Source organism: Arvicanthis niloticus, chromosome 2 (genome assembly GCF_011762505.2).
Source record: "Arvicanthis niloticus isolate mArvNil1 chromosome 2, mArvNil1.pat.X, whole genome shotgun sequence".
Taxonomy (NCBI): domain Eukaryota; kingdom Metazoa; phylum Chordata; class Mammalia; order Rodentia; family Muridae; genus Arvicanthis; species Arvicanthis niloticus.
In genome coordinates this window covers 144,545,489-144,570,948 of record NC_047659.1, presented here as the reverse complement: position 1 = coordinate 144,570,948, position 25,460 = coordinate 144,545,489, and the positions used below count along the sequence as shown (strand labels likewise).

At 35.6% G+C, this 25,460-nt stretch overlaps 1 protein-coding gene across 1 annotated transcript in view; it reads left to right on the top strand.

Moving 5' to 3' along the window:
- Positions 1-25,460, top strand: part of Sycp2 (synaptonemal complex protein 2) — a 57,235-nt gene that overhangs the window by 22,380 nt on the left and 9,395 nt on the right. Inside the window, exons 15-33 of the mRNA XM_034495361.2 lie at positions 994-1,068; positions 1,462-1,608; positions 2,494-2,593; positions 3,299-3,447; positions 4,953-5,022; positions 5,313-5,370; positions 7,955-8,085; positions 8,230-8,645; positions 9,473-9,600; positions 10,352-10,388; positions 12,630-12,694; positions 12,786-12,843; positions 14,050-14,105; positions 14,536-14,593; positions 17,159-17,321; positions 17,793-17,830; positions 18,270-18,446; positions 19,864-20,053; positions 21,366-21,571. Coding sequence (XP_034351252.2) covers positions 994-1,068; positions 1,462-1,608; positions 2,494-2,593; positions 3,299-3,447; positions 4,953-5,022; positions 5,313-5,370; positions 7,955-8,085; positions 8,230-8,645; positions 9,473-9,600; positions 10,352-10,388; positions 12,630-12,694; positions 12,786-12,843; positions 14,050-14,105; positions 14,536-14,593; positions 17,159-17,321; positions 17,793-17,830; positions 18,270-18,446; positions 19,864-20,053; positions 21,366-21,571 — 2,322 coding nt within the window. The remainder of the gene's footprint in view (positions 1-993; positions 1,069-1,461; positions 1,609-2,493; positions 2,594-3,298; positions 3,448-4,952; positions 5,023-5,312; positions 5,371-7,954; positions 8,086-8,229; positions 8,646-9,472; positions 9,601-10,351; positions 10,389-12,629; positions 12,695-12,785; positions 12,844-14,049; positions 14,106-14,535; positions 14,594-17,158; positions 17,322-17,792; positions 17,831-18,269; positions 18,447-19,863; positions 20,054-21,365; positions 21,572-25,460) is intronic.

Here is a 25,460-nt window from a genome sequence, read left to right as displayed (position 1 = left end):
TCCATTATCAAATTCTTAAAATGGCATAGTTTTTAGCTCTTTAAAATTAGACTGTGAAGGGAGCTGGCAAGATGGCCCACGCAGTGAGTACAGGCACTTTGCCACCAAAGAGTGACAAAGAGTTTACCCCCAGGATCCACCTTTGTTGGAAGGAGAGAACTGATCTCACAAGTCGTCCTCCGACCACTACATGTGCACTATGACACATGTGCATGAACACACAGCAAAACTGTACTGTGGAGTACATATTAGCTCATTAAGTCCTAGTGTTTGAGCTGCCCTTATACAATAAAATCTCAGGCAGCAGAATTGTCTTGACAGTAGCTGCTCAAATCATTTGATGAGTTACTGTCATGTATTTACTGAAATAAAACATTTTTAAAATACTAAACGTTTTGAGAATTATAGAAATGATAGAAGTAAACAGTTGGCCTATGGAGAAATTACATAAACTAGAGACTATTTGTTAAGGGGTATAGCTCAAAGCATGATTATGGAGATGAGATTTGAGAAAGCCTATGGAGAAAGGGAATTATGAAAATCTGTACAAACCAAGTTACTGTTTAACTGAGAATATAAAGTGATATTTATGGAACATTTTTGAGGCAATACTTTCTTAACAAGTTTGGGTAATGTAAAAGATTTATGTCAGACCAGGGCTGGTGGTATGCACCTTTAATACCAGGATTCAGAAGGCAGAGGCAAGTGGATATCTGAGTTTATGGCTGGTCCGAATATATATATATGGCAAGAGCCTGTCTCAAAATAATATTCAAAGATATATTTATAAGGAGCCCTTGTATAGAAATCAAAATGGAAAACTTAAGAATGGATAGTACTAAGTAATCAAAGTGCTCTTAACTTAGACCATTGATATATGTGTATCATATTATGTATGATTTGGGGATAATTGACAATTGTGGAAGAATAGGTAGGAAATAAATGCACCAAGTAGAAAGAAAATGACATCACTCTGAATTATTTGAATTTTAGGAATTTACCAGAAAACAAGGTATTTCAGTTGCCAAAACATCTATTCATATACTTTTTGATGCAAGTGGATCACAGGTATGTTTCTGACTTATTCAGTTTTTATTCAACACTAAATAACTGTGGTGGAAAAGCCAGTTTTAGAGGGTAACTATGTGAAAACAAATGATCTCAATACAAATGGTTCTGGAATAAAATATTTTAGTTAATGATAATTTCTTTATAGAAGTAAAAGATTATTAAAAACTACAATTTGAGTAATTTTAAAAATAAGAACTGTGAGTGGCAGAATTTGTTTGGAAACATGGCTGTTATATTAGGTTATTTGGTGAAACTTAGGAGATGGCTAATAAGGAAAGATAATGTAAATATAAGAGGAACAGAAGCTTTGCAAAACATAGTTATTTTTTGAGCAATCTATTTGATTTGTAGTTTTTTAAAGTAGAAATTTCTTCATTATGAATCTAACAGATTCTAGTACCAGAAAGTCAACCATCTCCAGACAAAGAAAACCTTATTCATCTAAAAGAGAAATCTAGCCTCCAAAAGAAACTTGTAAACCCTCTAGAACCAGAGAACAGCAGCAGCCAGGATAACAGGAAAAACAGCCAGGATGAGGTAAATGTGGTGTCTAGTGATTTACTCTATTAAGTGACCACTGATCAGTCACTGCTGAAGGAAACAGAGCTAAAGCATCTAGAGTGCATATAGTATTGCCTTGACCAATATAACATTTTTTGTTCCATATTTTACATATGTAAAGAGAAGCAAGGATTTTTAGCAAGTCATGTTTATTATTAAGCTGTATATTTGTAAATTTTAAATTGGAGATAGATAGAATAGCTACTTTTTTTCTATCGTTGTTTTGGTTCTAACATAAAGTGCAAGCTTAAAATGTCTTCTGGTTTTTAAGTTCTTTTCTTCTTCATACACTGAGGCACCTTATTTATGTGGGAGTCTCTAAAACTTGTGTGCCCTGTATTCCCTGGTTCTACTTACCAATTTCTGTTATTCTTAGGAATCACTCGGAAGTGGTGTGGGGTAATTCAAACCCTTTAGTAGAATCATTGGCACTGAATTCCTATAATTAGTTTATGAAGGAAAATATTAAATGGTACTTAACATGTTGAAAGCATTCAAAATAGTTTTAAATACCTGTACATGTAAACAACATCTTCATGAAATACTGAAAACTACAAGTCATTGGTTAGTTAAATATTTATAAAATATTTTCCGCTAGTATATAAAGGCACTATATTGTATATGCCCATGATGATCTATAAATATTTTAAAACAGTATGTTTGTCTATTTGTTCATTACCAGCCATGAAAATGACACCATTTAAGTTAGCCTAAAACACAGAAATATGAGGGATATTTTATTTATTTCAAAATACTTAACCTTTTGCATGTAGTAAAGGCAAAGGATTGTGAATAACATTGTAGGTTATTTAATGTTTAAGTAGAATGTGTATTTAATGTGACTGTTTCTCGTGGTGTAAGATCACTACACCTAGCAGAAAGAAAATGTCTGAAGCATCAATGATTGTTCCCGATACAGACAGATACACTGTGCGAAGTCCAATACTCTTAATCAACACATGTAAGTGTTATATTGTCTTTCAAGATTTTAGCAAGTATTTTAAGAGAGGAATTTTTAATTCATGGAAATTCTAGATATAAAATAGATAAAATTATGAATCACGGTATCTTCTAACTAAAAAAATGTATTGACTAAACAATTTTCAAAATATTAATATTCTGTATTAGTAATTTATCATGAATTAAGCAGAAGGCAACATAATATAGTGATTAGATGTAGTGTTGGAGTTTTTAAGTTTCTTGGATTTAGTTCTTTACTGCGAGATTTGTATTTAACACACAGTATTTATCCTCTGGGAAAATTTAGAATCAATTTATTTTTCAACCCATGGAACCAAAATACCTTATCAGTTTGTTTAAAGAATTACATAAAAATCATTTATTCAACAAATAATGATGTAAAATTGTGTCATAGTACCTGTTACACTCTAGTTCTAGGCTTTATTGGCAACTTAATAATGATCTTCCAAAAATCCTAGTTGCCCACTGGGTGACAGCCTTGTACATGGCAGATTTCTCAGATTAGTAGTTTCCAATTTGAATAATTATTTGAGTTTTTTCTCTTCTTGTTAATTGGCATAGTGTCCACTTACTCATTAAAGCCAGAAACCTAGAAACTGTCCTGAGAACTTCCATCTCTCACCTTCCTCACCTGAAAGTACCTCTGTAACAACAGGGAAAACAGCTGCTGTCTTTGTTCCTTTAGCAACACCACGAAGAAGTAGGGTGCCACTGCAAGCAATAAATTCTACTGAGAAAGCTGTTTCTAAAACATCAGAAAGTGGAATGGATTATGCTGTGTCACTCAGATCTAGACAATCTGATGGAAGAAATGGATGGAATAATAAAGCCAGTGTAAGGATACTTTATGTTAAAATAAAATTTAACAAGTTATTTTTGAAATCCATACTGAGCTGCTTTCTTTTCCAAATACAATCTCTACTTATTTAGAAAACAACATGTTTTTCTAAATACCAGTTATCCTTGAAAAGGTCCTTCTGGCACATGACCCATTGTGTTTATGTTAAAGCTCTAAAGTATTTATTTCACTGTTCCTGATACTTACATATTGCTAGGAGAAAGGGACTTTCTGTCACTCTTTATTATACAAACCTGTGTCTGCTGTGAGGAGACTAGTACAGAAGAAATGTGAGATCGCTGTGGGGTATGTCCCTAAGTATCTCAAGGTCTAGCATGTATTTGACAGATTCATAAGACTGCTCTACTTATAGCACAAGCATCCTCAGATAACACGCATAGGATGTAGTGAGAACCCACGGAAGAGGCAGAAGCCTACCCCCAAAGATAAAATCTAACTTAAATTAGTGTGTCCAGAAAGATAAATGTCTTAAGAGTTGAATATATTGCAAATGGTAGTCAGAGTAATGGTTACATTGTGTAGCTTGTTTAATAAAGTCACTATTTTTCTTATTTTGTGGCATAGTCCTGAGTATTGTACAATGACTAGTAGCGCAGAGAGGACAGCTAAGGAAAAATATCTAGAGCTATGCAATATAGTTTGCTGATAGTGATGGCAGATTACGTTTTTAATCTGTAGGATGACTGTGTGGATATAGAAAGAAAAATTCAGGAAAAATTACCTGGAAAATAGTCAAAAATTTTTAATAATTTAATATTCATAAGTTTCAGCTCATTTAACATTTTCAAAAGAGAATAGAGTTATTAAATCAACAGTAGCCGGACGGTGGTGGTGCACGCCTTTAATCCCAGCACTTGGGAGGCAGAGGCAGGCAGATTTCTTGAGTTCGAGGCCAGCCTGGGCTACACAGAGAAACCCTGTCTCAAAAAAACCAAATAATAATAATAATAATGATAATAATAATAATAATAGTAATAATAATAAAGCAACAGCAACAGGAGACATATTTGTAGAGATTCTAGAACTCACCATAACTTTAGATGTACTGGCTCTGAGATAAGAGTAGAAATTTTGTAGAATCATCTGCCTCCTTGTCTGCAGTGAAAGTTATTTTCTTGTGTTTTTTTGTTTTAGATTTATTTATTTTATGTATATGAGTACTCTATCTGCAGGCCAGAGGAGGGTATCAGATCACATTATAGATGATTGTGAGCCACAATGTTGTTGCTATAAATTGAACTCAAGACTTCTGGAAGAATAGCCAGTGACCTTAACAGGAGCCATCTTTCCAGCCCTATATTCTTGTATTTTAAGATAGACAATGGTCTTAAGAATATGTGCATACCATTTATAAAATATGTATACATTCTAATTTTCATACTAAGGCACACTTACATTTTCATACCTTAATGGTCTTTGAAAAGTTGAATTCATGAGATATCTTAATTTATGTTTACAAATATATTTCCTCTGTCAATAGCATAACAAAACTACTGCAGTCATAGAAAACAAAGAATATGAGAACAATAGATCCCCAGACCAAAGTTTCAGTAAGTACTTTTAGGGATTAATTTTAGTCATTGTGAGTACACCTGCCAAAATGTGTGTGTGTTTGTGCATATTTGTAACAACTGTGCTGCCATTATAGTAAAAAAATGTTGTTGGGATGACTCTCTTTTAGACTATATAAACCTTGCCACTGGGAAGTTTGTGTCTGAGAGGGAGGAGGGTGCAAGGTCAATGTTCTCATCCCCAAATGTCAGCTTGTATAGGATTTGCTCCCACTTTAGTCTTCCAACTGTGTTAAAAAGTGAAAATACAATGATTTTCTTTTGTTTAGATGAAACTGAGGATACACTCTCTGATGCATATGCCGTGGAAAACGTAAAAAAGCCTGCGTGAGTTGATAGTGTTCATCAAACCACTTAGAATTTGTTTATATTGTTTTGGATGAATAAAATTGTAGTTAAGAGATTTGAAAGAAAGGCCTTTATATATTATCAGAATGCATTGTCAGTTATAGCATCAATTGTTAGGTGATAGTTATGGTGGAACAATGAGGAATAGGCTTCTTTTCTTTCCATGTGAAGCAACCTTAAGAGGATTATTTTTCAAATCTTTTTTTTTTACAGTTCAGATTTTATCCCCCTCCTGGTCAACCCTCTAACTGTTCTACATCCCATACCTCCTACCCACCCATCTGTCTCCAAGAAGATATCCCTACCCCACCCCCACCCCACCAGACCTTCTCACACCCTAGGGCCCTAAGTCTCTTGAGGCTTAGGTACATCTTCTCTGACCAAGTCCAGATCTGGCAGATCTTGGCTGTATGTGTGTTGGGGACCTCATATCAGCTGGTGTATGCTGCCTGGTTGATGGCTCAGTGTCTGAGAGATCTGGTGTGTGTGTGTGGTGGTGGGGGGGGAGGCGGGTCCAGGTTAGTTAAGACTGCTGGTCTTCCTCTAGGGTTACTCTCCAACTCAGCTTCTTCCAGCTTTTCCCTAATTCAACTACAAGGGTCACCAGCTTCTGTCCATTGGTTGGTTGTAAATATCTGCATCTAACTCTTTCAGCTGCTTGTTGGGCCTTTTGGAGGGCAGTCATGATAGGCCCCTGTTTGTAAGCACACCATAGCATCAGCAATGGTGTCAGGCCTTGTGGACTCCCCCTGAACTGGATCCCATTTTGAGCCTATCACTAGACCTCCTTTCCCTCAGGCTCTTCTTCATTTTTGTCTCTGCAGTTCTTTCAGACAGGAACAATTCCAGGTCAGAGTTTTTGATTATGGGATGGCAACCACATCCCTTCTCTTTGATGCCCTGTCTTTCTACTGGTGGTGGACTCTACAAGTTCCCTCTCCCCACTGTAGGGCTTTTCATCTAAGGTCTCTCCCTTTGAATACTGAGAGTCTCTCACCTCCCAAGTCTCTGGTGCCTCCTGAGGTTACCTGTTTTGATTCTTTCTGCTGGCACCTAAGGGCTTCAGTCCTGTTCCCCCACCCCCAATACCTGATCATGTTCCCCTCCCTGTCGCCTTTCCAACCCAGGTCCCTCCCACTCCCTCCTGTAATTGCTTTCTTCTCCTTCCCAAGTGGGATTGAGGCATCCTAACTTGGGCTCTTCGGCTAGATAACCTTCTTGAGTTCTATGGATTGTGTCCTGGAAATTCTGTACTTTTTTTGACTAATATCCAAGTAGTAGTGAGTACATACACCATGCATGTCCTTTTGGGTCTAAGTTACCTCACTCAGGATATTTCCTAGTCCCATCCATGTGCCTGCAAAACTCGTGATATCTTCGATCTTAATAGCTGAGTAGTATTCTATTGTGTAAATGAACAACATTTTCTGTATCCATTCTCCCGTTGAGGGACATCTGGGTTGTTTCCAGCTTCTGAATATCACAAATTAGACTGCTATGAACATAGTGAAACAGGTGTCTTTGTGGTATGGTGGGGCATCTTTTGGGTATATTCCCAGGAGTGGTATAGCTGGGTCTTTAGGTAAATCTATTTCCAGTTTTCTGAGGGACCACCAGATTGATTTCCAGAGTGGCTTTACAAGTTTGCAATCCCACCAGCAATGGAGGAGTGTTCCTCTTTCTCAACATTCTTACCACATGTGCTGTCACCTGAAGTTTTGATCTTAGCCATTCTGATTGGTGTGAGGTGGAATTTCAGGGTCGTTTTGATTTGCATTCCCTGATCTTTGAACTTTGAACATTTCTTTAGGTGCTTCTTAGCCATTTCCTCTGTTTGTAAACTCTGTTTAGTTTTATACCCCATTTTTTGATTGGGTTGTTTGGTTTCTTGGTGGTTGACTTCTTGAGTTCTTTATATATTTTGGATATTAGCCCTTTATCAGAAGTGTAGTCAAGATTTTTTTCCCTATCTGTAGGTTGGCAATTTGTCTTATTGACTATGTCCTTTGCCTTACAGAAGTGTTCCAGTTTTATGAGGTTCCATTTATCAACTCGTGATCTTAGAGCCTCAGACATTGGAGTTCTATTTAGGAAATTTCCCCTGTGCCAATGAGTTCAAGGCTCTTTCACACTTTGTCTTCTATTAGATTCAGTGTATCTGGTTTTATGTTGAGGTCCTTGATCCACTTGGACTTGAGCTTTCTACAAGGAGATAAGAATGGGTCAATTTGCATTCTTCTACATGCAGACCACCAGTTAGATCCCACCATTTGTTGAAGATGCTTTATTTTTTTCCACTGTATGGTTTTGGCTAATTCACAATAAGATAGGATATGCAAAGATGTACTTAGGTATATAGCTGTGCAGTAACAGTAATGGTACTTTTCTAGTTTTTTTAAATCTGATTGCTTATATAATTTTTATATCCTATATGACAGATTTTTCACATTTAATTGCTTAGCATTTTCTCAACAAACATGCGAGTATTATATAAAATCATCATGTCTTAAAAACTCATGCACTAATGTTTGATAATATATTGAACAAATTAAATGTTTTCTAGATTACCTGATATTTTAGACAACTCAAAAAATAAAGCACATTCCAGATGGGCATGTTGGACACCTGTAACAACTATCAAACTCTGCAATAACCAGAGAACCCATGCTTTACCAGGAGACACTTTTACCCCAGGTGAAAACCGTCTTTCCAGTTAATACAGTAGTGTTTAGGGATGTAACACACTTATCCTAAGTACCTAACAAGTAATTTTGTTTATAGAAAATTTGGATGTTACCAGTATAGTCAATATAAAAGACTTTCTCATTCATCTACTAGATACTGGTGTCAACAAAAAATGCACTAAACAAAAATCAGTATCTGATGATGATTCTGAAGAAACACAACTGGTAAAATACAGTAAAGATGTAATCAAGTGTAACAAGTCAGATGAAGCAGAAGTTTGTGGAAGAAACATTCAAGAACAAAATCATCCTAAATATTCACAAAAGAAAAATATTGCAAATGCAAAGAATGATTGGTGTATTGAATCTGAAACTACTTATAAATCAGTACTCTTAAATAAGACAACTGAAGAATCACTCATCTATAAGAAGACGTGTGTATTGTCAAAAGATGTGAATACAACTATCTGTGATAAAAGCCCTTCTAGAAAAAGCATGAGGAATCATACAAAATCAAGAAAAGAACTGACATCTGAACTTACTTCATGTGAGCTAGAAGAAATACCAGTGGTGAGTAATGGGTTTATTGATTTCTTATCTGTTGGTCTGTTGTTGTACTTTTCTCCCTCAGGCTGTCTGAGGTGAGAGATGACAGGCATTGCGTTTTAATGCTGATACAGCCTTGCATACCAGGAATAAGTTGTACTTGTTTTTGTTGTGTAGTTCTTCTCATGTATTGGATTTGACTTGTTATCCGTGTTCATGAGAGCTAATTGGTATATTCGGGAGAATCTGATATAATTTCTCTATTAAATGAGGTCACTAATAAACCCTCCTAAATCTGGTACCTTTTGTTATGGAAAATTAACCATTGATTGAATCCATGAATGTAGGTTTTTTTCAAATGTCACATTTCTCTTTGCCTACATTTTTAAAAAACTGTATCACTCAAGGAACTAGCTCATCTGTTATCAGAGTAGTGGACATAGACTCTAAAATTCTCCTCAATTATTTTCCTACCATTGTGATTGAGAGTGATGGACTCTTCATTACTGGTTAGAAATTTTATTTATGATTCTTTTAGTTTTAGTTAACTTTGCTGGAAGGTTGCCCACTTTACTGATCTTTTCAAAGAACTGTCTTTTTCTCCTGAAGTACTTTCTTTTCATGTATAATATCTTTAAAAACTATGTACCAAAATACATACAGCACTAAGCACAGCTCTGTATGTGGGTAGAATGGTTTTGACTGCTGCATAAAGTTCAGACTTACTCATTTTAAACTTCTCATATATTTTGTAGGTCTCCATAGAAGCAGATTTCTTTAACTTTTTTTCCAGCCTTTATTTTCCCTTGAAATTTAACTGGTAGTTTTAAAGTAACTTCTAATTATTTCAGAGAGAAAATTCAAAAGGAAAAAGATTTACTGGTGCAGCAGAATCCTTGATAAACCAAATTAATAACAGGTATAACTCAAGTGATGGCATTTTATCAACAAGAAAGCTGAAGGAGCCTGGGGATCACAGGTATAGTCAGAAGTTGAGATAGGAGTATTTTTGACAGATACAACTAAATTTGTTTGCACAGAATGAGAAAAGGTTTTAGGGACATGTTTGAATAATGTAACTTTCTACTAGAAAATAATTACTAATTTTTATTACTAATAGTAGTAGCAAATTATAAGACAGCACTCTAGAGTGTGATTATACTCAAATGTATAAAGTATCAAAAGTATGAAACAATAAAGTGTGGCATTCAGAGAAATCTATAAGATATAAACAACTTAGAATTTTATTTATAGAAACCTAGTAAGAACTAAAGCTAAGTGTGCTAAAAATTTATTGCTTAATGAAATATGGGGTATCAGGGAGCTGAAATAATTTTATTAACTAGTATTTCTTGTTTGCAATATTTTTGAAATATTATTCTTTTTATAAACATTCATTTATAAGCTGTGAGATTATTTATTCATGTTTAAGTTTACTCTGGCCTTATGCAGTAAGAAAAAAAGTACTTTCCTGAATTAACTATATATTTTACAGTGTATAGCAGTTCCTCCTATGTTATTGATGTAACTTAGATTTTAACTATGATGGTTATAGTTTTTATATTGGAAAACTATCAGACTGGCAAGAGATTTTGTGTTGGTGCCCATTTTTTAGCATAGTCAATTTAGTAATCCAGCTATGTTTTAGTACTTATGATAATATTTATGAAAAATATTGTACTGGTAACTGAGTCATTCCTTAAATATTGTCACTATCTTTTTTTTTGTAGTGGGTTTTCAAAGAAACCTGACCTGCAGTTCAGTAAGGTAGGTGCTGCTTAACTTTACCAATTTCTACAGTCAGACTCAATATTTGATTGTAAACTCTAAAATAATAGTTAGAAAATGGAATTGGGGGTGGACCTAGAAAGATGGCTAAGAGCACTGGCTGCTCTTCCAAAGGGTCTGGGTTCAATTCCCAGCATCCATATGGCAGTTCACAACTGTCTGTAACCCCTGTTCCAGGGGATCCGACAGTCTCACAGAAATATATATGCAATCAAATCACCAATGTACATAAAATAAGAATAAATAATTTTTTAAAAAAGAAAAGAGAATTAGATTTAAGGTTATAGATTACTGCTAAATGGATTATAACAATTGACAAATTTAGTCACAAGTTATTTAAAAATAGTTCTTAACTTTATGTTTTCTAAAGAAATGTTCTGTTTAAACTGGACCACATGGTATACTCCTATAATCCCAGTTACTCAGAAAGCTAAGGCAGAAGGATTGCAAGTTTAGGGACTACCTAGATAGATAACTTTTAGTGAGACCCTGTCTCACCTGAGGATATTCCTCTGTGGTGTCTAGCTCTTGGCCTGCTATGTCTACAGCACTAGGTAAGCTACATACCATGAAAATAGCTTCAAATAGGGACCTGGCATTTTTCCTTTAGAGGGTCTATGATTTAGTCTGGTTTTATCTATCACAATATCTTAACTGGTTTTTGTTTTGTTTTTCTAGCTGATCCCATCTATCCTGACAAATCCTGGAATCTTGATTTTGTTAAAATATGTATCATTCATCTAGGCTTAAAAATACAGATTCTCTTTGACTTACCATTTATAGTTTTTTTTTTTTTAACATGTTCACTTAACTTGTTAAATTTCAAGGATCTGCCCTCCAGTTGTTAGTTTGCCATCACACTAGTCGTGTACAGTTTTCTTTGCTTTAAAGCATGTTTTGTGCCAGACCTCTTATGATATTCCAACACTACCTTCTTTACTTTCCAAAATTTCCAACTTTAACCATGTCCTGCTCTTGTTCAGAAACCTACTTTGTCTCTGCTGCTTACTGATTATTGAATTGAGTAGAGACATAGCACTTGCTAGGATTTTTTTGTTTGTTTTTAAACAGTATTTGCAAGACAGTAGTTTGGTTGGGAGATGTTTTTACTCAATTTATTCTTTTTGGGGAAATAACAATATTTTTTTCTTTTCTTTTTATTTAATTCTTTAATCTTTTCTTACATTTCAATCTTTATCCCCCTCTCAGTCTGCCTTCTGGCTGTTCCATATCCCAAACCTCCTACCCGCAACCCCATCTCCAAGAGGATGTCCCCATCCCAACCCCCACCCCACCAGACTTCCCCACTCCCTGGGGCCTCCAGCAATAGAGGAATGTTCCTCTTTCTCCACATCCTTGCCAACATGTGTTGTCACCTGAGGTTTTGATCTTAGCCATTCTGATTGGTGTGAGGTAGAGTCTCAGGGTCGTTTTGATTTGCATGTCCCTGATCACTAAGGACTTTGAACATTTCTTTAGGTGCTTCTCAGCCATTTGAGATTCTTCTGTTGTGAATTCTCTGTTTAGTTCTATACCCCATTTTTTTATACCCCATTTTTTGATTGGGTTGTTTGGTTTTTTTGGTGGTTAGCTTTTTGAGTTCTTTATATATTTTGGATATTAGCCCTCTATCAGATGTGGGGTTAGTCAAGAATTTTCCCTATCTGTAGGTTGGCGATTTGTCTTATTGACTATGTCCTTTGCCTTACAGAAGTGTTCCAGTTTCATGAGATCCTACTTATCAATTCGTGATCTTAGAGCCTTAGCCATTGGAGTTCTGTTTAGGAAATTTCCCCCTGGGCCAATGAGTTCAAGGCTCTTTCACACTTTGTCTTCTATTAGATTCAGTGTATCTGGTTTTATGTTGAGGTCCTTGATCCACTTAGACTTGAGCTTTGTGCAAGGTGACATGGCCAGTTAGACCAGCACCATTTATTGAAGATGCTTTCTTTTTTCCATTGTATATTTTTGGCTTCATTGTCAAAAATCAAGTGCCCATAAGTGTGTGGTTTTATTTCTGGATCTTCAATTCTATTCCATTGATCAACATGTCTGATTGATTTGTACTAAAGAAAATGTTACAGATACTAGATTTGTGTTACTTGAATGCACAACTATAAAATGTGTCACAATTCAGTTGCACATGTGACTTAACTGATACAGCTAGCATTCTCACGTTTAAATGTTTTTTGTGTAAGCCTCTTTCATGTTTTGCAAAAGGTTCAGCGAAAGAGTTACAGAAAACTGAAGACAACTGTTGTTAATGTTACTTCTGAATGTCCACTGTGAGTAAATCTTCATTAAGTGTTTGTTATTTGAAGAGACTGAATGTTTTCCTTAAGTAATGGTGCTAACATTTATCTTTGTTTTTCACAGGAATGATGTATATAATTTCAGCTTGAATGGTGCTGATGAGCCTGTTATAAAACTTGGAGTAAGCTAGAAATCCATTGATTTTGTGCTTAGTTCTTCTGTATTCACCTTGCAGCTGTATGCAGTTATGAGCATATGTATGAGATGTACCTTGAGATAGATAAACTTTACAGTGTTTAAAATATGAAATGTTATATTTGGGTAGCAAACATAAGTATATCTAGGTAGTTTTTTCTATTTTTTAAATATAGAAAAATGAGTTAACTAGGGCTTTCCAATACCTTAGACTTGCTCTTTAAAAAAAAAAGCTGATTCATTTGAATGCATTAATAAGAAACATAGGATCACCAGCAGTGTGTTGTGTCCCATTAAAAAAAGAAACCAAAATGTCTCCCTTGTTATTTAATGTTTTCTTCCTATTTCTTACATCTTCCTCTGTCTGTTTTATGAGTCTGAATCCTTGCCTGTCTGAAGGTTGTCTTGTGAATCTCTCCTTGTGTCTGTTTCACTGTGTCTATATGCCCCTAACAAAATGTTTTTTGGTCTGTGTTTATTGAACAACACAGAAAGCACCACATTGGAGAAGGAATGAGGGCACTTTTAGAAATCTGTAACAGAGTTTGACATTTTTTTATCAGGGGATAGCCACATATTGTGTCCAATGTTATGGTAAATGTTCATTTTATAAGAATGCCTTCAACCTGTTATTTTTGCTGTCTTTAGCAAAAATGATTTTTAATGATTATTAGAGTAATCATGAATTTATTCTGAGTCTGACATGGAAGAGTACATAATTTAAGATTACATATAGTCATTGTATCAGGTTGTAAAAGTTGATTACATGGGAAATCTGAGGCAAGTAAAGTTCTTTGTTACATTGTTTTCTTAAAGGGAGGTTGGAAAAAAAGAGGTTGAGTAAATTATAGGTGAGCAGTCTTAAGTCACCTCAACATGTATTATTTACTATAGGAATAGGAGTAAGGTCCAGCAAAAGTTCTAGTCTCTGAGAATGTGAGAAATGTTTGCCATAAAGCATTGTCACAAGAAAAGCGTTGGTCTTTACTGTGATAAATACACTCTAAGTTGTTTTGCTCTCAGTCTACTTTTACTGCATGTGTTTAGCTTTAAACAATAAATACTATGGAAAGCTGATTTTAATGAACAATTCTTTTAAATGAAGAAACTAGATTTTGATCATTTTTTCTTTGCATTTCTTTTATTTTTGACATAAATCTTTTTTCTTTGTTTCTGTTTTTTTTCTGTTTAGATCCAAGAATTTCAAGCTACTACTAGAGAAGCCAGTATAGATAATTCACTAAAATTGTAAGTTTTTTAAAAATTATAATTCAATAGATCACATTCTCTTTAGCTCTATTTACTTTCTTTTAAATAACAATCTCCTTTAATCCTGTCTGAGTTTTCGACATATGAAAGGAGGGCATTAAGATCCCACTGTCATGATTATTTAAGCTGTGACTGTGACATCAGCACTTATTTTTAAATTGGATATGTAAAAGATTAGTAATTTGAATATTATGACTTTGATCATAGAGTTGAAAAATTAGTCCTTTATTCAAACTCATTTTTTTAAAACTGAGGTCAGATAGGATTAATCTGGCCATAATTACCCAGCTAATGTTAAAACTAGTGAAAGAGTTAAATCTGAAATCTTAGTAATTTTTCAGTGTGCTCTGTTAAAAGAAAACAAAATATGATACATGTTTAAAGTTAATGTGTATTTTTGTTCCTCCAGGGTAGATGTAAGGAATCATGATGAACATGACCCTTCTCTCAAAACAAAAGATAAAAGAGTAAGTTATAATATATAATATGCCAATTAAAACAATATTTCCTGTGCTACAGTGGGAGCTCAGCTTAGTGATTAAGTATTCTTGATACTCTTCACAAGATCCGAGTTTGGTTCTTAGCACATGCATTCGGCAGATCACAAACCATCTGTAACTTTAGTTCCATGGGATCTGATACTCTCTTCTGGACTCTGCAGATAATTATATATATGTGGCTTAATACACACACACACACACACACACACACACACACAAAACCGTTAAAAGATTATTTCTTTTAAACATTGTAATACTTGAGATTACTGAACTAGAAATGTATTTTAATACATGCTGGTGCTTAAAAATAGCTTTCAGGGGCTGCAGGAGGATAGCTCAGAGGTTGAGCTATACTGGCTGCTCTTCCAGAGGACCCAAGTTCAGTTCTCAGCACCTACATGGAAGCCCTTAACCATTTGTCATTCCAATGCCAGTTCCATGTGTGTAGGCAAACAGTTCAGTCAGATGTGAGACTCTGTTACTGTGTTTTGGCTCATAGATTGGATATTTTATCTGAAGTAGGTAAGTACAACATTTATGTATGTGGAATAATTAAGAGATTTTTTGCTCTTCAAAGAACATGGCTAATTCAAGAGGTAACCATATGAAATTTTTAAAACTGAAATATGGGTAGCTCTGTCAAATTGTCTTGGGTTAAGGATCTTTATTGTATAACATTTCAGGGACTACAAAATAAAAAGTAAAACGAGGAACTAATACAAGTATTATAGAGAGTATTATTACCTGTATAGTACTGTTGGGATTAGGACTCGCCATGAGGCGAGACTAGACCTAAAAGTGATGTGCAGTGCCCTGCATCATCTGCTTCCCTTTCCTGACGCACTGTCAAAGACGTTGTCATTGTCTTTTGAGAAGTGAGCTGAAGTTTTCATGGATGTAAAATCATGATATTGATGACAACTCTTCAGGTAGCTTTGAATCTGGTATTGGATGCCTTCATGGAGGGAATTTTGAGAGGTTAACAAATGGAGGGGTGTACACATGAGCCAGTATGACACTGAATGGTGGCTGGCATCCAGTTTATCATAGTGAGTTTTTGTTCTGGAAAAAACTCCAGGGATCCATGGAAAACAAAACAAGAACAACACACCCAAGAAACAGGAGTAAAAGAAGCAAAAGGGCAGTATGAATCTGGGGCTAAGAGTTTCCTACATTTAAATTCAGAAGATGAAGAAGAAACAAACATTCATCTTTATTTGTAGATGCTTGAGAATATCTTCCAAGTCCTGAATTTAGAAAACAAAGGATGGTGGTCATTAAGAAAAGTAACGTTGAAAGTTTTGAGTCTAGATTCTCAGTAGCAGAAACCTCAAGTCATAGCCTGTTAACAATGAGCTAGTCTAAGTGTTAGTAAAGGCTTAGTCCCCAAACTTAATGCTCTACCTACAAAACCTATATAGTAGAAAAGCCAAACTAAAAAAGTTGGACTTCTTTTCCTTCTAAATCTGGATATGATATTGACAACTTCATGCTTTCAAAATTAACTACCAAGATTATTTAGCCCATCAACAATTACAGTGAAAGAATGTAGTTGTTCAAATTTCTCTTCACTTACTCACATCTAATCAAAGTAGTATGAATGCACTGGATAACAGTGGGCATGGAAACACTGAAAAGGAACAAAATAAAAGAGGAACCTGAAGATGGAAGCCATGCTGGCTCAGAAAGGTAACATATATGATTTGTATAACAGCAAGAAAGATATAAAGAGAAACAGATGAAATGAAGTTAACAAGAGAGCAGCAATGCCTTGATATTTTCCCAACAAATCATTCAGTCTTCACCCTCCTGACAGACCCTCATATTGTTTATAGTTCACTTGATGCAGAACACAAATTATTACAGATATGGTAGACATACAACGAGACCTGTTCTCACTTAATTAGGAATGAAATGAGGGAATTTCAAGTTAATGAACAGTTACGTTACCAAAGTGGTCTAAACTAGTTTGGGAAATGGTACCTTGAAAACCATGGTGGCATAGCCAATCCTATGACAATTTTAGAACTTTTCATATGATATGTTTCTCAGGCATTTTAGTGTGAGGATAAGCTGAAAAATGGTCCTTTATGATAAATGTACCCCATTGGAAGATGACTTGGGGCAAGACTTCAACATGAAGAAAACCAAGACTGCTATGTTGGGCTGTGCTGAGCATTCTCTTTGTATAAATGAATGTTGTGGAAATGAGGACTTGAGTTAACTGGCATTGACTGTTCACTGCAGCATTTGTCTAACTAACCATGGACAATATGAGAAATAAAATTCCATTTATTGATAAATCGTGGAATGCTTTTAAAAATTATACCTAAGAAGGTACCACAGTGGTAAAACTTTTGTCTAGCATATAAATGGCCCTGAGTTTGAACCCTCACTTGTCCTGAATGAACAAGCAGACAACAACAAAATTGGCAAAACTCAACCAGCATTTTTATTATTTGGAGTACGTAGGAACTTGCCTTACTATGTATGTCACATACTCAGACATGTTTTTCTATTTTCTTTCTATAGATGTTAAGTCATGAGAAGAAAATTCTCTTCAGTGACACTGAAACAGAATGTGGAGGTGATGACAGCAAGACCGACATTAGCTGGCTAAGAGAACCAAAATCAAAAAGACGAATGGATTATAGTAGAAATAAAAACACAAAAAAATATAAAAGTAGAAAATCAAGTAAGAAATTACTTTTTAGATTATGTTGCAAATAATTTTATTCAGTTCTATAAAATGCTCTGGGCCTTGTAAATTAAATTTACATTTACTTTAAGGAAATCAGCCTTTATTTCAAGATTAAAAATGTCCAGTCAAAGGAGGGTTGGCTTAGAAAGAAGTTGAATGAATCTAAAGATATATTTCCCATTGTGATGTAGTATAGTCTGGCTGCTACAAAGTGTAGGGAAAGGGCGTGCCCCCAAAATTGCCTGGCAGCTGTGAAGACCACATTCTCCAGCAGAAAAAAAAAATGAGATTAAGGGTCCCTGTGTCATGGTGGCTTGAAGTCACATGAAGCAGGGAAGCTTATTAAATATTTAAAAGTACTGAGGGTGAGGGGCTCATTATCTTATTATTTTAAATTTATACTTCCAAAAATGTTTTGAATTTTTTATTGGTTAAAAATTTTAATCTTATTTTTCTAAACTGCAGGATCATCCGTGGAAAAGGGACAACCAAGATCCACAATGGTAACCAAGAGATAATGTCCTTTCAGTGTCTATTATAACAATAACATGCCATGCCTTAAATTTCTTACCAGTTTCCATAGCTGATCCTTGATCCTGACTTTGCATTATTTTCTCCCACATTTTATTTGTAATCACTGTCTGCATTTTGAATCTATTTAATTCTGGTTCTAGATGTGTGTGCCTGAACACATGTGCAGGCTCACACACTTAAATTTGAAGAATATTTATCATTGTAGATGTTGCATGATAGGAATAAAACAGTGATAGATGATAGGAATGGCAACATAAAATACAACCACTTAAGTTTTCTAATCAAGAATTATTTCATTCCTACATATATTGTATATACAATTGTCAATGTGCTATTTTTATAGCAAATAGTTTATATTTCTGATATATCTGTTACTTGTTATAATATTCGGAAACTTTTCTCCTAAAGGTACTCAATAAAAACATTACGAAAACGGATTATGAAGTAATTGTAGATGGGAGACCCAGACTTCCACGAAGAGCAACAAAAACAAAAAAAAATTACAAAGATCTCTCAACTTCAGAATCAGAATCAGAGAGTGAAAAAGAATGTTCATATTTGTTTAAAGATAAACTGCCAAAAAGGGTAAATAAGTACAATTAAATTGATAATTTCTTGTTTAGTTTTCTTATACTAAATATTTTGTTTGTATTCATATAGTGCCTATAACATGCATGTTGTTAGTTTTAACCACTTTACAGATTTACCTTAAAATTTTATATGTAGCTGGTTAATTACTATATTTTAATCTTAAGCTCAAGTGAGAATCTGAGGCTCAAAATACAAAAATGCACATATTGAGGAAGTGGTAGAGAGAACTTGAGCCCATACAGTCTGATGCTAAAGATCAGATTTGACAACTAACACTATGTTGATCTTAACCCATTAAAGCATCATTTCCTCTTGTTTGTGTTCTTGTTATCACTTGCCTGAAACACTTTAAAGACATTATAACATAATTGTATAAACTGATTAACATGAGTGCTCCAAAGTATAGTTAAGTGGAAGGTTTTAATTATAGATATTAGGGGAAAGTATAGCCAGATGTATCTGGACAAATCCAAAGGGGGAGGGCAGAGTATTAGGCTGAACAAGGCCAGCAGACTGGACATGACCATGAGAGGAGGTAGAGGAAAGGGATGAAGACAAAGAATATGTGAGGAGGGCAAAGAAGACCAAGAGAGCACAAAAGAGGAGACTGAGAGAGAGAACATAGCCAAAATAACAGGATTATAAGGAAAAGCTGAGGGCAGGGAAGGTTCTGAGCTGGAGAAGTTTAGGGTAAGGAGTGGGATGAGAGGAACCAGAATGCCAGCATGCTAACAGGCATTATCGATAGCTATTTGTCTCTTTGCCCCAGTGATAGGGAATCTGTTTCCTTGGTATAGAGGAACTGGCTTCCTAAAGAATACTGACTTTTGTCTAACCATCAGAATTTGAAGAAGTGAAGTTTCCTTTGGATTTGACAATAATCGCCATATTTTCTGTTACTTCTTGCTTTAATGTTGTCATACCTACCACCAAATATGTCTTTTTAAGCCATTCATCTTATCCATTTTAAAAATGCCTTTTCAAGCTCTTCCCTAGTGTACACCCAGAACTATAACAAATTCTCTATTATTTTTTACTCCAAGCAAAGACCTGAGTTTCTCAAGTGCTTTTGGTCTGATCCACAGTCTTATTCATGTATGTCTCCTTGCACCATCCTGGCACACAGACTTCTTAATGTCTCAAGCACTATGAAATTTAGGAATTCTGTTTTCTCTAAACTGCATACCTAAACTTTCTCTAAACTTTGAACCCTTAACAGTATTCTGTTTGCAGACAATTATGGTCTGTGTAGTCAATATATTTTCCTAGTATTCTGGAACATATTTTTGCTAATATCTAAGTTCATGTTATGGTCTTATATAGTAATGAGTAAATCAATGTTGTAGTGTAACTTATGTGTCCAGTTGTTTAAGTGTATTTGAGTATAATTTGAAGTTAATGATGCATTTAGGAGGAGACTATCCATTCCAGAGCCCAAGCAAAGAAACTGCCCAAGAAAGTCTTCAATAAAGAAGCGCCGAAAGGACAGGCATCAGAAGAACAGAAAAACTCATCTAAGCTGAGAGATGGGAGAGAAGACAGTCTGTACCTGTCTTCTGCATCTCTGTCTGGGAGTTCATCATCTGTGGAAGTGATGAGATGTCAGTGTTTCTGCATTTCCCTTGCATTTTACTAGAGTACTTAACAGTTTCTTTTTGTGATTTTATGAAAATATTTAAAGACTGATTTTGTGATATTTGAGATAGGAGCTAAAAGGTTCATTTAAAACCAGTTGGTGCTAATAATTTGGTTTTTTGTTGTTGGTGGTGGTGTTTGGCTTTTTTTTTGCCAACTTGAGAACATAGTAGAATATCCAAGGTTGTCATCTTAGGATGTTAAAAATCAAATGATTCAATGTGGAAATACTTAGCATTCATAAACTAAAACTATGAAGATACAACAACATAATTCTAATATACTTTAAGCTAAAAATATTAACATAAGAACTCTGTGGGATCCTTTATACAATTCACTGACAAAAGTCTAAGGAATATTGTGATGATTCTGTGAGTTCACAGGTTATCTTCAGAAACAATAGAGATTTTGCTATTATTTTAAAATAATTGGTAATGAAAATTCATATTCTTAGAGATTTAACTTACGTCTTTCAGTTATAAAAAATTAAGTTTTTGTGAGGCTATTTTAAAGCAATCCCAAATATCAATAATTTCAGTTAAATTCAAGACTTAACATATATTTTTCCTCTAAAGTAGGTGCAAGATCCTTTCGTTTTTCCAAGACTCGGCATTGCTGTCACACTAGATAAGCTACGACAGATGCACACACCTTGACTGAGCTGAAAACTAAGAATTGATTTATATTAAAACTTACATCCTCTTTTTTTTTATTGCGATGCATGTATCATGTACACATGCATGTAGAATGTTCCCCAACTTTTTAAGAAAAATGGGTCTCACTGATACCTGGGCTCACCAAATAGAATGTCTAGCTGACTGGTGAGCTCAGAGATTTACCTCCTGAGCTCTAGAATTACAGGCATGTTTCATCATACCTGGCTTTTTATGTGGGTCCAGGGGATGAACTCAGTTCCTGATGGGCTTTACCACAAGAACTTTACTGACTGACCTGTCTCATTTTAGTAAGTGACTTAGACCAACTGACTTTGTAAAATTTCTTTTACTTTATAGAGGTTACTATGTTAAAATATTTAATATAACAAGTTGATCATTATATTTAATCTCATACTGTAAAATTTTTTTAAATTGTTTTTGTAAGTTCAGAATTTTCAATTGGGCACTTTTCAAAGTTTTAGTATTTCAAATATAGTTGATATCTTTTAAAAATATACTTAACCCTTAAGGATTTGATAAATTATTAAATCTGTCATGCCCATTCTAAAGTAAGCATGAACAATAATACTGTTTTGTATGTTTGTGTTTCTGGGAAATCTAGGTACAGAGAAAATAACAGAAAGGGATTTTACTCAGGATTATGACTACATCACAAAATCTCTTTCACCTTACCCAAAAGCTGTGTCACCTGAATTCTTAAATGGAAACAATAGAGTTGTAGGTCGGGAAAAATCACCCAGAATTAGTGAGACCAGTGCAGTATGTGTGAGAAAGAGTTGCTCACCTGCTTCAGGACGGTCCTTTTTGGTAAGAATATAATTTTCTTTTATCATATGCATCTGAAAGTGGTAAGTAACTTGCCTGTAGTTTACCAAATATGTATTGCATATTTATTATTCAGTGTTTATATATCCTTTAATAAGTTTTAGCTATTAAACTCATAAGCTGACAAAATTGAAAAGAATGTAATTGAAAACCATGTTGCTTGACTGTTTAGTTATATAAGGAGCTTTAAAACTCAATAGGTACTAGCCATTGTTTATAATAAAATGGTATTAATGACTGTTTAGGGCTTAAAGGTATCACTTAGAGCACTTGTCCAGCATGAATGAGGACCTAGAATACAGTACCATCACTGAAAAAAAAAGCACAGTAGCTACTTAACACACTTGTATCAGAGATCTTAAATTGCTGATATAATGCACCATCTGACCTACTGCTTTTAGCTGAGGGTTTTTTATTTCTAGATGATTTTAAGCCTCCCACCGCACCCCCACTTTTCCCAACCAGTAGTCTTATAGAGGATATTTTGCAAACAAAATCTTAGTTAAACTGTCAGTATGCCAAATAATTCAGAGTAGTACTGTGTTTTTAAAGCAAATGTGGGAGAAAGCCCTGTCTAACTTATCAGCCCTCCCCTTTGCAAGACTCAGTTTTCTACAGCTCCCAGCATGCCAGCTAGTATCCTTCTAGATTCTATCATTTTCTGCATCCTTTAAACCCTTCATATGGCACTCTGTAAATGTCTATGTGCATCTAGTTAACTTTATTTATTTATTTATTTATTTATTTATACACTTCAGATTTTATTCCCTGCCCCACTCCTTCTACCCTCCGACTGTTCCACATCTCATATCTCTTCCCACCCCACTGTCTCTGCGAGGATGTCCCCATACCCCATACCCCCTGACCTCTAAACTCCCTGGGGCCTCCAGTCTCTTGAGGGTTAGGTGCATCATCTCTGATTGAACCCAGACCCAGCAGTCCTCTGCTGTTATGTATTGAGGGCTTCATATTAGCTGGTGGATGCTGCCTTTTGGTGGTCCAGTGTTTAAGAGATCTCAGGGGTCCGGATTAATTGAGATTGATAGTCCTCCTACAGGGTCGCCCTCCTCAGCTTCTTTCAGCCTTTCCCTTAATTCAACCACAGGGGTCATCAGCTTCTGTCCATTGGTTGGGTACAAATATCTGCATCTGACACTTTCAGGTGCTTGTTGGGTCTTCCAGAGGACAGTCATGATAGGTCTCTTTTTGTGAGTGCTCCATCACCTCAGTAATAGTGTCAGACCTTAGGACCTCCCTTTGACCTGGAACCCACTTTGGGCCTGTTGCTGGACCTTCTTTTCCACAGGCTTCTCTCCATTTCCATACCTGTAGTTCTTTCAGACAGTAACAATTATGGGTCAGAGTTTTGACTGTGGGATGGCAACCCCCTCCCTCATTTGATTCCCTGTCTTCCTGCTGACAGTGGGCTCTGTAAGTTCCCTCTCCCTACTGTCTGGCATTTCAACTAAGGTCTCTCTCCCTTTGAGTCCTGAGAGTCTCTCACCTACCAGGTCTCTAGTGCATTCTGGAGGGTCCCCACAACCTCCTAACTCCCTAGGTTGCCTGTTTTCATTTTTTTTCTGCTGGCCCTCAGGGCTTCAGACTTTTTTCCTCACCCCAAACCAAATCAGGTTCCCCTCTCTCCCCCAACGCCTATCCACTTTCCATCCCAGGTCCCTCCCTTCTGCCCTATTTGTGATTGCTTTCTTCTCCCTTCCAAGAGGGACTGAGGTATCCTCACATGGGCCCTTTAACTTGTTGAACTTTTGAGTTCTGTGGACTGTATCTTAGGTATTCTGTATTTTTGTTGTTGTTGTTGCTAATATCCACTTATTAGTGAGTACATACCATTCATGTACTTTTGGGTCTGAGTTACCTCACTCAGGATGATATTTTCTAGTTTCATCCATTTGCCTGCAAAACTCAGGATGTCCTCATTCTGAATAGCTGAGTAGTATTCCAGGATTGTGTAAATGAACCACATTTTCTGTATCCATTCTTCTGTCATGGGACATCTGGGTTGTTTCCAGTTTCTGACTATCACAAATAAGGCCACTATGAACATAGTGCCCCTGTGGCATGGTGGGGCATCTTTTGGGTATATACTGAAGAATGATATTGCTGGGTCTTCAGGTAGATCTATGTCCAATTTTCTGAAGAACCTCCAGATTGATTTCCAGAGTGGTTGTACCAGTTTGCAATCCCACCAGCAATGGAGGAATGTTCCTCTTTCTCCACATCCTTGCCAACATGTGTTGTCACCTGAGGTTTTGATCTTGGCCATTCTGATTGGTGTGAGGTGGAATCTCAGGGTAGTTTTGATTTGCATGTCCCTGATCACTAAGAACTTTGAACATTTCTTTAGGTGCTTCTCAGCCATTTGAGATTCTTCTGTTGTGAACTCTGTTTAGTTCTATAACCCATTTTTTGATTGGGTTGTTTGGTTTCTTTTGGTGGTTAGCTTCTTGAGTTCTTTATATATTTTGGATATTAGCCCTCTATCGGATGTGGGGTTAGTCAAGAATTTTTTCCCTATCTGTAGGTTGGCAATTTGTCTTATTGACTGTGTCCTTTGCCTTACAGAAGTGTTCCAGTTTCATGAGGTCCCATTTATCAATTCATGATCTTAGAGCCTCAGCCATTGGAGTTCTGTTTAAGAAATTTCCCCTGTTCCAATGAGTTCAAGGCTCTTTCACACTTTGTCTTCTATTAGATTCAGTGTATCTGGTTTTATGTTGAGGTCCTTGAGCCACTTGGACTTGAGCTTTGTACAAGGTGACAAACATGGGTCTATTTTCATTTTTGTATGTACAGAGAGCCAGTTAGACCAGCACCATTTATTGAAGATGCTTTTTTTCCCATTGTATATTTTTGGCTTCTTTGCCAAAGATCAAGTGTCCGTAAGTGTGTGGTTTTATTTCTGGATCTTCAATTCTATTCCATTGATCAATGTATCTGTCTCTGTACCAATACCATGCAGTTTTCATCACTATTGCTCTGTAGTAGAGCGTATTGGAGAGATCCGGAATTCGAGGCCCATATGTAAACATAATAAAAGCAATTTACTACAAACCAACAGCCAATATCAAATTAAACTGAGACATGCTTGAAGCAATCTCACTAAAACTGGGGACAAGACCAGGATGCCCAGTCTCCCCATTTCTATTCAATATGGTACTCAAAGTGCTAGCCTGAACAATAAGACAACAAAAAGACACCAAGGGAATACAATTTGCCAAAGAAGAAATGAAGGTATCACTATTTGTAGATGATATGATAGTATCTATAAGCAACCCCAAAAATTCTACCAGAGTTTCTCCAGCTGATAAACAACTTTAACAAAGTGGCTAGATATAAAATTAACTCAAATCAGTAGCCTTCCTTTATATAAATGATAAACAGGCTGAGAAAGAAAGTAAGGAAACAACTCCCTTCACAATAGCCACAAATAATATAAAATATCTTGGGGTAACTCTGACCAAACAAGTGAAAAGACCTGAATGACAATAACTTCAAGTCTCTCAAGAAAGAAATTGAAAATCTCAGAAAATGAAGAGATCTCCCACGCTCATAGATTGGCAGAATATAGTAAAAATAGCAGTTCTACCAAAGGCAATCTACAGATTCAATGCAGTCCCCAGCAAAATCCCAACACAGTTCTTTAAAGACATGGAAAGAGCAATTCTCAAATTCATCTGGAAAGGCGAGGAATCCAGAATATCAAAAACAATCCTTAACAATAAAAGAATAGCTGAGGGAATCACCATCCCTGACCTCAAGCTTTACTGCAGAGCAATTCTAACCTTAATTGCCTTATATGATGCTTTCTATTCTTTTTATTTTTTAGAATTTATTTTATGCATGTGAGTAC